At 40.1% G+C, this 15263-nt stretch overlaps 1 protein-coding gene across 1 annotated transcript; it reads right to left on the bottom strand.

The window, feature by feature from the left end:
• Nucleotides 1-1480: 1480 nt before the first annotated feature.
• Nucleotides 1481-14769, bottom strand: LOC131433680 (uncharacterized). Its single transcript, XM_058600204.1, has 6 exons — nucleotides 14281-14769; nucleotides 13141-14219; nucleotides 12910-13086; nucleotides 12136-12847; nucleotides 11918-12078; nucleotides 1481-2386 (listed from the first exon to the last, which is right to left on the bottom strand). The coding sequence occupies exons 1-6, from the start codon at nucleotides 14341-14343 to the stop codon at nucleotides 1801-1803; spliced, it is 2778 nt and encodes a 925-aa protein (XP_058456187.1). The 5' UTR covers nucleotides 14344-14769; the 3' UTR covers nucleotides 1481-1800.
• Nucleotides 14770-15263: the final 494 nt, after the last annotated feature.

Raw genomic sequence — 15263 nt, forward strand, 5'->3', positions numbered from 1 at the left:
AAAAACGCGTGTAGCACTGCTACTATTGTAGTTTATTCTCTTCGATGACAAATTCGGTACATCCGGTCGCCGATGACCTCGACGGCATCTGTCTTGCTGACACCTGTCAGCTGATGAGCCTATGTGGTGAATCGTGACCGGGGGTCTCCCAACAGTATATATTAGTGATGGTATTTCACCAGAGTGATACGCTGGTGTAAGATTCTTGTCTACACCGGGGAGGCAAGAAGCGAACATCACACGAAAAGGAAAGCGCACTTCTTCTCAGTGTTGAATAGACAGAATTTGAGTGTTTGCTTGTGGTTTAACGAAGCTGGTGCGAGTGAAACACATTCTCTTTGCATGAATCGCTCTCGCCTAAATACACCCAGGTAGGGATGTCGGAAATTTCGAATTACTCGATTATTCAATAGTCTAGTATAATTTTGAAACTAATCGATTGAAATTTATTCGATTATCTGGGTTAATAATCGATTACTCGATTATTAATTCGATTGTTACTATAGAATTTTTTTTAATTGTTCGATTAGCTCAATAATCGAATATTAGTTTTAAGTTATTCGATTGAATATTACTCGATTATCTGAGTTATTTATCGATTACTCGATTAATCGATCGATATTACGACATCCCTACACACAGGTGCGTGCTGTAGCAGGGACTTTCGAGCAGAAATGCAACATTCTGACGGTGTTTCATTGCGATTTCAGCTCGAAAATGCAAAACCAGAGGAATCCACGCCACCAGTGTTTTTTTACAAGGTGAAATTCATTTACGCACGGAGTGTGGGACTCTCCACAGGACTACCCAACTGTTGATTGGAACTACCCACTAAAACACCTTGGATCTCCAACCCTACCTCCCCGGCACCACCGCTAGGTATTACTTCGGGGTGGAAGGCTAGTGGTGCTCACAGCACCCTCCCTACCGCTTCTCTCTTCTTAATTCGACCACTTTCAAACGCAATTACGCCAGTTGAGCACAAAACCTTCACGTCTGCTTAGCGGATTATCACAAATAACAGACATCCAAGTAGAGATTTCAAAGTGTGTAAGAAATTTAACGGTTGTTTTGAAAAGCAATCACCAAGTAGCAATTCTCCTGTAGAGGCGCTAATCCCTTATGGGCTCGAGCTTTCATACAATGGTAATTCATGCGTGCAAAGTCGTGCGCAACGGTGATTTTAACGGATTTTTACTTGTATGCTTTACACAGCTTTTTTGAAAAAGTTTGTACTAGCTTGGATGTCTGTTGTGTGTGGGATTATGTTGATCCGTGAGGTGGCATTCGCAGTCCAACATAATCTGCTAATGCACTGATGAGTCTAAGACGAAACGTAAAAATAATTAAAACAAAAGAAAACTAAAACGACAATCACGAAAAATCTGTATCATTGCAAATAAATCAACCGCATTATTATGGACGGATCGGTCAAACAAAATGTTTTTCGATATTTTTTTAATAAATACATTTTATTTTCGCGGATGAACTACTCAGCTTTCAATATGTACAGCATTAGATTTTACAACTTCACACTTATCCACTCGGCTCATCGAATCGTTTGGTATTAAAAAAATAAACCAAACAAATGTATGCTCAATACAACGATGTCCATCAACGCATTCCTCATCCGTTTCTAGAACTGTTTACCGCTATCAAAAAGCACGAGACCCTGCGTGTTTATCTTGGGTCAGTGTAGTAACTGTCACCCATTAACGAATATTAAAATCACAAGTAAAACACTATGTCCTATAAGATTGAAACAGTTTAACCTCACAATTTGAACGTATTCTGCAAAACTCATTCGAACGAGATTTGCCGTTTCGCCTTCAGTATACTGCTAGAGGACATTGCAGAACCGACTAGCAGTTTAGTACCTTTTGCTTGTGAGCCGGCCTTATTATCAGCATAGGGACTAAGGTTCTTCTGATCTTTGCCAGAAAACGAAACTTGTTTTTGAGTCGATTTCTGTCGCTGTTCACTGTCAACATTCTCACGAAGGGCCGTGTTTTCTGCATCAGTTAACTCGCATGATGCGATCGGTGCAGTTGTCGATATGACGTTTGATGTGAGGCTCTGGCGCGCCGAGGTCTGTGACAATTGATTTAAAAACTCTGAACTTTGTGAGAATATCGAGCTCTGACTAAATGCTAGTTGCTGACTGGATGATGCACAGAGCGATAAATCCATTGAATTTTCAGAAATAAGAAGCGACGTAGAGGTACTTCGTTTCAGCAGTTGTTGGCGTTGCTCGTATTCCTGGGGAGCGATGTAACCCTGAAGTTTTGAGGTATTTTTGGCGTTCAGGATGCGTGTTTTCTCTTTAAAATAAATATCGTCTACGCTGCGACCTTGTATTACATCATAAACGTGCTTGTTAGCTAACCTGAAAATAAAAAAAAGATACTTTTAAAATACAAGCCTCATAAACTCAAACGAATCACCGAAGATTGATTATGCCATCGATGATCTTTCCCATGCTCTAATGATTACTCTATTCAGGTGAGGTTCTTTCTATCGAGAGGGAAGTACGAGATCTGTTCAAAAAGTTCCCGGAATTTTTTAATTGCGCGCGTCTGGAGAGTCCGGTGGTCAAAATTTTTTTTTATTGTGTTGGTACATATGTCCCTAATGTATGGTGAAATTTTCAGCTGTATTCATTGTTTCTGGTGATGAAACATGGGTGTACGGTTATGATGTCGAAACAAAAGCACAATCGTCCACGTGGAAGCACCCAACGTCACCAAGACAAAATCGCCGAGCTCAAAAAAACACGTCTACACCAGCCGCTACAAGACAGAATGTAAACAATGAATACAGCTGAAAATTTCACCATACATTAGGGACATATGTACCAACACAATAAAAAAAATTTGACCACCGGACTCTCCAGACGCGCGCAATTAAAAAATTCCGGGAACTTTTTGAACAGACCTCGTATATGTATTCGGTTTCGGACTGGAATCATAATGTTAATTCCTGTTAAAAATGTCGAATTTCGATCAAAATAGAGAGCATTAGCGGCATGTGATGATCATTAAAAAGAAAGTCAACGAATTCGTGTTGTGGCTTTCGCTCCAATTGTCAAAACTCATGAACGCTGATTTCAATGTTATTGACAAAGAATGCGGAATCGACCGGAAAAAATCGAGATGACTAACTACTACCCTTATTGGTCGATGGTGACCTTTAAGAAATTCGTCAAGATTTAAAATGATTTCATGCCGAAACGCTCCATGACTACTATCAGGATTCAGAACAAATTAGCTCAAGTGGCACGGTTATTTAGATATTTGTACCATGGTCATGGCTTCTCATCAGTTTCCTGGTGGGAACGGTAGTACAAAATTAACATTTTGTTTAGTGGATGAGGTGGGAAAATGAAAGGACCCTGAACGATCAAAATGCACATTTCATAAAACCTCTAACCCACGAAAGGATTTGGAATCTCGGAAGAATGCAGAGCGATTCGCAATATTTATGTGCAGAAATAAAATCGGATGCCAAACAATATGCTAAATAAATAAGTAGGTTCCACTGTAACTATCGGGCTGATCGGACGCAAACTCGTGTTTCTCCAATCGTGTGGGAATTGTTATATACCGTTATCAAGGTCATTCCGTATTCTATTGTCTGCATCAGAGCGGTCGAGTGATAGTTCGAATTAATCCGTTCTCAAGGCCGACTGTGAGCTTGTGTAAAGCAGCACTGCGTGTGGTACCGTTAGCCAGCGCCAGCTGGGCGCTGCGCATCTATCGTTTACATATACATTAGAAACAGTGATAAATATATATAGTGATAAAAAGGGAAACGTTTCATTGGACAGTGCAGAGTGAGAGAGAGACAAAAAAGTGCTTTTTTTCTCAAGGAGTTTTTTTTGCACTTCATCGAAAGGAATATTCGCCGAATTCCTAGGACCGGACCTTAACGGCCGTTCAAAAACTAAAGCTAAGTAATTTTTTTCTTTCTTTTTTCTTTTTCCCTGTTGTTCACTACCACTACCTTAAGCTCCAATCTCTACCCGCACGGACACTTTTCCGTGCATGTCAAAAGGCTCAGAATTACCTGACCTCCCTGCAGATGACGAAATAGAGTCATCTGATAGCAATAAATTTCGCATAAAAAATTATCCCGATGGGCTTGCACTTCCGGCCGGTCCGTACGCGGTCTACATCCGGACCAAATTGAACGGAAAAAAAATTGAACATCCTTAGATTATCTAAAGACCTGACCTCGCGATATTCTACAATACAAAAGATTGAGAAAGTACGCCCAGACAAGCTTAGGGTCTTGTTAGCCAGTGCAAAACAGGCTAACGAGATCGTTCAAAGTGAGCATTTCACGCGGGAGTACAAACTGCGCAAAAACAAGATGAGGCGTTCACTTAAGCAATATTCGAAGCATTCCTTTGCTGAAATGTAGAAGAGTGCTACGCCTCCAGAGAACGTTTTCGCTTGTTTGTCAGCTGACGAGAGCGATGCTGATGATCCCCTTGAAGGTACATCTTCGGCGGTCCCTCATAGCTTCAGAAAGAGAAGAAATAAATCTTCTAGTAAGCTCCCTAGTAAGGGTTCGAAGGTATCTTCTGGTGGGTCTCGAAAAATTACAACAACTGGTAGAGATGGCAAAAAACCAGAGAAAAAAGCTCCAGGTCTTGGAAAATTAAATTCCGAGCAAGAATTTCCATCACTACCTGGGACTTCAAAACCCCCGAAAGTCCCTAAAGATCAGTCAGAGAATTTACCAGATACTGTGTTTGTTAAATTCTCTGATATTGTGGACTGGATCATGTCTACTTTCAATATTTCTGAACCTCTTAAAAGCCTGATAATGGCTTTTATTCCTACAGTTAAAACATTCTTCAAGCAGTTGACTGCAAAATGGTCCCTTCTTTCAGCGATCGTATCCTTCGATGGCTAAGTCACCCACCGAGGTCACGGATACAATCACTGTTATACAGTGGAATTGTAGAAGTATCACCCCAAAAATAGATCCTTTCAAATTTCTAGTAAATAATCTGAAATGTGACGCATTAGACGCTAAAATGAAATGTTTGATTAAAACGAAGAAACGCGGTTATTGGCGTCGATTCGTAGACGGATTATCGAGAGAAACATCAATGAGCACTCTTTGGAACACAGCCCGACGAATGCGCAACAAAAACACCACGAACGAAAGCGAGGAATATTCTAACCGCTGTATATTCGATTTCGCTAAAAAAGTATGTCCTGACTCTGTTCCGGAACAGACGATCATGCGCGTCGCCTCATCTAACAGAAACGAAACACCTTTTTCGATGGTCGAGTTCTCACTTGCGCTTTTATCGTGTAACAATAAAGCTCCGGGGTTAGACTAAATCAAATTCAACTTGTTGAAAAATTTGCCTGACTCTGCCAAAAGGCGTTTATTGAATTTATTCAATAGGCTTCTTGAGGATAATATTGTCCCACATGACTGGAGACAAGTAAGAGTTATCGCCATTCAAAAACCAGGGAAACCAGCCTCCGATCACAATTCGTATCGGCCGATTGCTATGCTTTCCTGTATCCGGAAATTGTTCAAAAAATGATTCTGTTTCGTCTAGACAATTGGGTCGAGACTAATGGTTTACTTTCAGATACACAATTCGGCTTCCGCAGGGGCAAAGGAACGAACGATTGTCTTGCGTTGCTCTCAACCGAAATCCAAATGGCATTTGCTCGTAAAGAACAAATGGCGTCAGTTTTCCTAGACATCAAGGGGGCTTTTGATTCAGTTTCCATAAACATCCTATCTGAGAAGTTGCATCAGCATGATCTTTCACCAATTTTGAATAACTTTTTGTATAATCTATTGTCCGAGAAATACATGTATTTCGCGCATGGTGATTTGTCGACAATACGATTCAGTTACATGGGTCTTCCTCAGGGCTCATGCCCTAGCCCCCTTTTATACAATTTTTACGTAAGTAATATCGATGGATGTATCAACACATCTTGCACGCTAAGACAACTTGCCGACGACAGCGTTGTGTCTATTATAGGACCCAAAGCTGCCGATCTCCAAGGACCACTGCAAGATACCCTCGACAACTTGTCGACATGGGCTCTTCAAATGGGTATCGAGTTCTCTACGGAGAAAACTGAGCTGCTCGTATTTTCAAGGAAGCGAGAACCAGCACAATTACAGCTTCAACTAGGGGGTGAAACCATAGCTCAGGTCTTCACATTTAAATATCCAACTCCAAAGGCACCTGGGGATGTCACATTAGGTATCTGAAACAAAAATGCCAGCGGAGAATCAATTTTCTTCGCACAATAACCGGAACTTGGTGGGGTGCCCACCCAGGAGACCTGATCAGACTGTACCAAACAACGATATTGTCCGTAATGGAATATGGACGAACACCCATTTCATAAAAAAGGGAAAGAATTCAGTATCGTTGTTTGCGTATTGCCTTAGGTTGCATGCAGTCGACTCATACGATGAGTCTCGAAGTGCTCGCGGGCGTCTTCCCATTGAAAAATCGATTCAGGGATCTCTCATATCGATGGCTAATCCGATGCGACATCTTGAATCCGATGGTGATTGAAAACTTCGAAAGGCTTGTCGAGCTCAATTCTCAGATCCGTTTTATGTCCTTGTATTTTGATTACATGGCTCAGAATATTAATCCTTCTTCGTTTGTTTCCAACCGTGCCCATTTCTTGGATACTTCTAATTCTACTGTGTTTTTCGACACATCCATTAAAGAAGAGATTCGTGGAATTCCGGATCACGTACGCCCTCGAGTGGCCCCAAATATTTTTTATAACAAATTTAGAACAGTCAACTGTGAAGAGGTGTTTTACACTGACGGATCAAACATCAACAGGTCCACAGGCTTCGGCATCTTCAATCAAAACATCACCGGTTCTCACAAAGTGATCCGGCTTCAGTTTACGTCGCAGAATTAGCTGCTATTCAGTACACCCTTGAGATCATTGAAACCTTGCCCAAAGACCATTACTTGGTTGTCACGGACAGTCTAAGTTCAATAGAAGCTCTCCGGGCAATGAAGCCAGGAAAGTATCCCCCATATTTCCTGGGGAAAATACGGGAACACTTGCGAACTTTATCTGAACGGTCTTATTCAATATCTTTAGTCTGGGTCTCTTCGCATTGTTCCATTCCGGGCAATGAAAAGGCAGACTCATTGGCTAAAGTGGGCGCATTGGAAGGTGATATTTATGAAAGACCAATCTGCTTCAATGAATTTTTCAGTATCTCTCGTCAGAAAACTCTCGAAAGTTGGCAAACTTCATGGAGCAATGGCGAACTGGGACGATGGCTACATTCCATTATCCCTAGGGTATCAACGAAATCTTGGTTCAGGGGGATGAACGTGAGTCGCGATTTCATTCGAGTTATGTCGCGGCTCATGTCAAATCACTACACTTTCAACGCACATCTCCGGCGTGTTGGGCTTACGAAGAGCGGTCTCTGCACCTGTGGCGACGGTTATCAGGACATCGAGCATGTCGTGTGGTCGTGCGTAGAGTATCGCGACGCCAGGTCGAAGCTACTGGAATCCCTTAGGGCCCGAGGTAGACCGCCTGAGTTCCGGTTCAGGATGTGTTGGCGAGTCGGAATATTTTATATATGCTTCTCATATACCAGTACCTCAAACACATTGATATACAAGTATAATGTGTTATTCCTCGCTCAGAAATTATAATTTCCACCCACAGGTTCGACACTAACATCCGCCCGATTCTTTCGATCCTCGTCCCTGTCCACCATCTTCATTGGAACTAACAAGATCTTTTTTTTTGTCACTAACTTTTTCGTTCCCCCTTCCCTGTCTCTTCACCATCTCGATGGCAACTAATTAGATCTCTGCCCAAGTAGCAAACATTGTTTTATCATTGTATTTCTTCACTCTTCTCGCAACGATTGTGCGATTGAAAAAGCGCAGTTTGCTTGTATGATCAGTCATATTTGTTAAGCAGAAACCGAAAATGAAACTGCTCAAATAAACTTATTACAGAATCAGTTAAATAAACCGATGTGGAACTTAATCCATTTAGGTTTTTGACTTGGTTTCACATGCAGTAATATGAATGATTTTCATATTTGTTACAAGAACATGTAATATCATTTGTCAAACATATCTGACATGAATAACTGTTCTGTAGCAATTGTGAAACATGCCAATTTTAACAAGTTTTAATTGCTACTTGGATGTCGTTTTCAAACATTTTGTTCCCACACCCCCTTTTTTGCTACGTTTTTCACAATATTTACTTCTCTTTCATTCTCTTCGGCAATATCATCATCACCGCCCACGGAAGACCGCTCCAGTCGAAAACCAGCATGCGGGCCACCCGCCGGGCCTTCGTAGCCTGGGGGTGTATCCCGCGGACCCACACGGACCAACGCCATCTGGAAGACTCATGCAACACTCAATTCATCGACCACTGTCGATCGCCATTACGATTTACGAGAACCCGAGACGACATAGTCTAATGATACTATTATAGTTTTAAGTTAGGCGTTAGTTAAGGTTAGAAAATACCCTTGGCATCTTAGAGCTTAAGCAGTGTGCCTAAAATTATATTACATTATTGAATAAAAAAAATATGCTAAATAAAACCTTATCATTTCAAAAAAGAAAATAAAGTTTGTCAGATGTCAGATATCACACTATGCTTTAGCTCTATTGGTTCCTTCAAACAATTTTAAAAAAATCGAGGAGAAATTGCTAGAAAATTCTCTTGGAAATTATATAGAATTAGTCCACGTAATCAAGAAGTTGGTAGAAAAAAGGTAGGAGTCTTAGAATTGCATGAAACGTCAAGATTTAGTGTCATCTCGAAAAAAATTTTTTTTAATAAATCGACTTTTTGAGATTCTCAGAAAGTGGATTTCTTCAAAAAACAAATTTTTCAAATGTTGCATGAGGACTTCTTTCGAGGTGCTTGAACTTTTGAGCACTAGCATTTGACGAAATTAGAGGAGATCCCAAAATATTGGCACCCTTGTATGTATTAGAGCGGTAAAAAACAACGTGTTTGGTCGGTTACGTCACTCATACCAGCATATCTCCGGAACCAGAAATCACAGCCATTTGTTCTTTGAACTTGATCAATGGCCCAATAGTAGCTTTCAAACGAGCCTTAGCTTGTAAAAATCGGTTCAGGCGTTTCCGAGAAACTTGCGCGGTAAAAATTCCTTTCTCCGGAACCAGAACATATCTTCGAAAAGTGCACACACATACACAGGGACATACACACACACAGCCATTTTCCGATCTCGTCGAACTGAGTCGAATGGTATATAACAATATGGGTCACCGAGACTTCGTTCGAAAGTCGGTTTTTCAAGCAATTCTAATATCTTTCTATTGAGAAAGGTAAAAAGGATCGAAAATTGAAAAATGGCCACCTCGGTGGATTTCCTTATTGTTTTCCAAGATATGATGACATCTACCAACAAATCCAACTGGTTTGGGTAGCTGTTTTCAGAGCCACCATATTGGAAAAATAAGCAAACAAATTATGAAGTTCAATATATGTACCTTCTCTCTAAAAAGTATAATTTTGAATTATAGTTTGAACAATAAGTGGAACTAAAAAACGCGTTATTTGGAGGATTCTAGCTTTAAGGTGAAATGTAGCGGAATGCGCCAATCGCGTTTTTGATCATTTATTCAAAAACTAGACCGATTTTCGAAAAACCAAAAACACTTAAGTTTTCGAAATCAAATTTATCACAACTAAGTATTCTTAGAATTTTGAAGTTTTGCTTTGCCGAGCCGTAATTGGTTTTTGAAATTTATAAACGGTTACTGGTACGTTCCACGGGAATGGTTTTGGAACTGAAAAGTAGTGTTTGTAGCAAAATTTCACAAAGAATCTGAAAATGCAACTCAAAATTATAAAATTTTAGCCTACACAACCGAAATTTGAAAAAGTTAAATTACATATCAAATAATGACGCGAATTTATGCAGCATTTTGTTTTGTGTTGTAATGAAAACGAGTTGAATGCAATAAAATGAGTAAGAAATCGTTTATTTTCTAAGTAACTATCATTTATAATGCTAACAACGTCCAACTCTGTAGAGCTCAATGCATTGATGTTGCTGAAGCAATAATGCTTGGTTGTGTAATATCATATAATAGGTATAATTTTAGATTGTAGCAATTTTTGTAGCAAAACTAAAACTTCAACCTTGACAGACTACTGAATGAAATGAATACAAGCCAAGTATTATCGTTAATGTAGAATACTTGAAAATATAACTTTTATACAACCTGTGATACAAACAATGTGGCCTGGTGAACTACGGGCGAAGATTTCGAAAATACGCATTTTATGACGCTACATTTCACCTTAATAGCAGATGTTTGGAATGACAATATTGACTGCCGCTTTGCTCCGCGAAATTGATATCAACGATCGACACCGTGCTTTTCGCAACAGTGCATTTCTTCGACTTCCTTCACAACGTACCAACTATGGTGCTAACAATGCTGTTATTGGCTTGCAGGGATCAATTCAATCGAGTATCATTAGGATTTGACTAATCTACAGGGTCCGCCATCTAACTTTTTTTAAACTAGCGATTATTTCGACATTGGTAACCTTAATGTCACTTCTGATTTGACAGAAACTTAGTTTTATCCTTCCGCTGAACGAATATGGTTGTGTATACGCTTGAGGAACGCTTGAAAATAATGCCAACTGGACTTGCGATCAGCTTGAAGAAGACGCCGATTTTTGCCAAAAAAAATCATCTTCTCGGATGAGGCACATTTTCATCTCGGCGGGTATGTTAATAAGCAAAATTGTCGCATCTGGGGACGAAAAACCAGCACGTTATCATGAAGAAGCCGATGCATCCTCAGAGAGTGACGGTTTGGTGCGGATTTGGTCTGGCGGCATCATTGGGTCATTTTTCTTCGAAAATGAGGAAGGAGCCGCCGCCACGGTCAATGGCGAGCGCTACCGCGCCATGATTAGCAATTGGTTCTTCCCGTTACTTGAAGAGAAAGATTTGGACACCATTTGGTTCCAACAAGACGGCACTCCGTGCCACACAGCCAACGCTACGATCGATCTTCTGCGCACAGTCTTCGAAGATCGAATTATCAGTCGAAATTCGGATGTCGTTTGGCCGCCTCGGAGCTGTGATTTGACGCCGTTAGACTATTATCTTTAGAGGGATGTCAAAGATAAGTGTTATGAGGACAAGCCAGAGACAATTCAAGCCTTGAAGGACAACATACGTGCAGCCATAGCTGAAATAAAGCTGCATACATGCTCTACGCGAACTGTTAACCTTCTCATAGAACTTTCGTGTATCATTTACGCGGTACAGCTGTTCCATTACTTTGCGTTCATGATCTTATTGTCATATTGTATGGAAATACAAGACCTTCCTTTTGAATCTTGTTAATCTTGATAATAGATTCAGCCATTTTCGAAAAAAGAGAGTGCACAAAAATGCTACATAAACACAGACATTTTTCGATCTCAGAATTAATTCGAATGATAGATGATGCTCGATTCAAAAGATGGTTGGGTTTCGGGTATTTGTTGGGTACGGGCTCCGATTTCATCATGCTTAATTGGTGTAGGTGTTGGGTTCGAGTTAAAATATATGGTCGGGTTTAGTTTTTTTCTGATGTCAGGACTTTTTTCCGGTTCAGGTTCGGCACGGGTAAGTATATTTATGTTTTTATCGGATACGGATCGGCTTTGGGTTTGGAAGAACAATTAATCTCGGGGAATTAGGATCGGGCTCGGGTTTAAATAAATGCTCACCCGACCATCTCCACTTTATGAGGGAGGCAAAAATTGCGGTAATAATTGAGATTCGATTACTTTTTCATCGATTTTCCCAGTCCAGGTTATAAACGTTATGATCAACATAAAATTATTCAACATCATACCTTAAAAGTTTCTCACTGGTGCTCGATACTGACTGGTCATTGAATTCTAGAAACAATCGTTTTACAACACGAGCTAAACTTGAAGCACACTGTTTGAATCGCTCGTGTTTAACTGTTATTTGTTTGATTTGCAATGCTTGCGATACAGCCCACAAAAGTTTCTAGAATAAGAAATCAAAATGAAAATAAGTAGTAATAAGGCGTTTCAACGATTCTACCTTTTTGTGATTTTCAGTCAGCACAGTCACCGATCGGTTGGCTGAATCCGGAAACGTGACTTCAGAGCTAGATCTAAAAAGTGTCTTGCCGTTAAAGCCACTCTCCGAAGTGCTTCCTGTGTTAAGGTTATGAGACCCGACACAGAAACTTTGACTTCTGGCAAATTTTAACGATCTGGGCGTTAAATCTTCCTCGTTAATTCCCGCATCATTTCGAGCATTTTTTCTAGACCTATCATTGTCGCTGTCGTCATCTATGGATCGCTTCCGTTTCCCACCAGGCTCGTCCATTGGCTGACCAGTTACATCTTTCAATAGGTCAATGTGATTCGTGGACCCGTACCCTTGAGAGCCCATTAACGACTCCTTCACAGATGTATTCGTTCGGCTGCACGAAACAGATGAGAATCGCTGGGGTCGCTTCGGTGGTGAAAACAAAGCTCGTTTTGATTTCTGAACCCGGGTAGCAACAGATGGTCTGGCTACGCTAATGTCTTCCTTGGTGTTTCGCTCACTGGACGGACTTTGAAATAAAACCCGTTTCGAAGTCTCTCTGTTAACCATCGTATGAGGTTGTTTTGTCGACGGTAAACTCAGGAAGCGCTTTTTGGCCGACGAACCAGGTGTTTTTCTACGACTAGGAGTCTTTCGGCGCCCAGGAGTTCGTCGTTTTGGAGTACGTCCTTTGTTTTTTCGGCGATTGTCCGATTTTCTGGAATAAAAATTTACATACATGCTTAATGTAGAAAACAAAGAATTTCTTCTGCCAATTACTTAGAATCGAGAAGAATTTGACGATTATGTAACCGATTACAATTCACTTGACTTTGAGCCGATGGGGACGCAGTTGTGGCAGATCCAACGGAACTGTTCAGTAGGTTAGCCGATGAAAACACTGCCCGGCGGCGAGCCAAATGGCTCAGACGGCTTCCAGGAGACTGATTTAGCATTCTAAAAAGCAAAACATTTCAGCTTTTAAAATAAACAAAAACTATAGCTACTCACTTTAATCGTAAATTGCGTTTTTTGGCCGCAGAAGGTGAACGAGATACATTAAAGGTTGAACTGGTTTCTGCACCTATGTAGCGATCTACATATTTCAACCCAAGTAATTCAATGTTTTCTGTAACTGTCGATCGATTGTAGTAAAGTCCATGTGCTCTTGATTTTAGTATTTCGGGCCATTCGAGTTCAAACAACTCAGCCGGTGTGTGGGTCGGTTTGCTGAGACAAGAAGTAAAGCTGGATTCAGGATCCTTACTGTCGGCCGAGGTTGTTTCGATAATTTCATCATTGCGATAACACAAACGCGCTTCGTGTTCCTTGTAGAGCGTCAACATTTGATTAATGTCGATTTGTGAATAAGTTACGGACGGAGGAGGCAAAACTCCAGAAAGTGATATTTGCATACGTTTTAGCAGTGATCGTTCGATGTTTTCCACAGTATTAAAACAACTGTTGGCATTCGTAGTTTCCTTAAACGATGCATCTTCTGTTTGAGCATTATCTGCATCTGAATTCGACTCGTCATCATCGCTGCTGCTAGTGTTATCGTCATCGGCAAAAAGATCTGGCGACTTCTCATTGTTGTAAAGCATCAGAGAACTGTTTTCTTTCGTTAAAACTTCAAACGATTCGTTTAATTTATCTTTACAAACTTTGTCATTAGCAACGAGTTCCTCAACTGCATTTACTGGTTCATTACGCGAGCAACTGGGTTTTAGTTGCCCACTGAGGCTGTTTATCTTGCCGTTGAAGGAAAGATCCTGATTTAAGATATTTTGTTCACAATTGTCAGAATCACCTGATATTTTGTGATCCACCGCATTGCAACTATCGTCAGCTGAAAGAATACCAACGATTCGATCCTGCTTCTGATTTTTAGAGCAGTTTGAATCTGTATTTTTGATCGAATCGCTTTTAGCATCGTCTTGATTAAGAAGACTTTTAATCTTGCTTTCAATGTAGTTCGAGTCCAATACTACTGCTTTTGAATTACCAGTATCTATGAGTCCTGAAGGTTCTCCTTTGTTGACTAATTCTGAGGAACTCGAGTTTGTACCCAATTGCTCACTATTATTATTCTGCAAATAAACCAGAAATTAACATACTGCTACCAAATATCACATATACATTTTCACATACCATTGGAATTTCTACGATGGATTCATTATTACTCAAGTTCAAATTATTGCTTTTTGTAATCATGTTTAATGTTTTCTGGGAAAATTACTTGTTAGAATCTTCACAGAAACACTACTTGTAACTCAATAAGAGTAGTACTTAGTAAATTTTAACCAAGATTTCGTTTACTCTATTTATCTGAAAATCCGATTGTACCTTACGTTATTGTTCTAGTACCGCGGGAAAATGTCATTTCTCTTCTTCTTGGCACTATTATTAGTTGACTCTCGATTTAAAATCAATCACGAATTCTATACTAAATTTCACTAGAAAACTTGCGCAATAGGCATCACATTTTGCTGCATGATGTACGAAGTATATGAACAATAGCTAATTCATCATATAACAAATCAAGCGGTCATCAAATTTATTTACGATGGCTATTTTCTACAAATTGTTACGTACGGCTGATACGGCGTCATCAGCGTACTGACAGCCAGCACACACTCATTCACGATGTCCCAAAATCGACTGATCTGACTGCGCAACAATGCAGAGTTGCCAAATCAGATTTCACACCTAAACGTCCCTTTTTCGATAACGGCAAATAACCCACCAGTCTACATTCACTTTTAAGAGGAATTCTGAAAAAATGGTACTCGCTTAGAGTTAATCATAACCAAAAGAGAAAAGTTTTTTATTTCACCTTGTGTTCAAATATATTCTCTATTTGTAATAGTTCGCCAGCAAAAGTGGATGTTAACGGGTGGTTTTTTTAAAGATAAACTCAAGATTACAATGTCCCATACGATTAATTGAAAAGTGTTGGGCCAGTAATCGTGAACCAGTTGGTTCAATAATAATGTAATTTTATTGACTCTCCGTTAATAAGCGTCGACTAGTTCCGACAAAATGCAATGGAAACAGTACAAGTTAGGAAAGCAGCAAACATATAACACATGGATCAATAAGTCCCGAGACTAAAGCAGAGATGGGGCTCGTAG

Source organism: Malaya genurostris, chromosome 3 (genome assembly GCF_030247185.1).
Source record: "Malaya genurostris strain Urasoe2022 chromosome 3, Malgen_1.1, whole genome shotgun sequence".
In the NCBI taxonomy this organism is placed as follows: Eukaryota; Metazoa; Arthropoda; class Insecta; order Diptera; family Culicidae; genus Malaya; species Malaya genurostris.

Bases quoted from the DNA above. Each gene is read 5' to 3' on its own strand.
- LOC131433680 (XM_058600204.1), bottom strand. From the start codon at position 14,343: ATGATTACAAAAAGCAATAATTTGAACTTGAGTAATAATGAATCCATC. The intron at 12,848-12,909 runs GTAATTGGCAGA...TTTTTATTCCAG, and splicing joins CAAATTCTTCTCGATTCTAA to AAAATCGGACAATCGCCGAA. The intron at 2,387-11,917 runs GTATGATGTTGA...TTTTATTTTCAG, and splicing joins ACCAGTGAGAAACTTTTAAG to GTTAGCTAACAAGCACGTTT.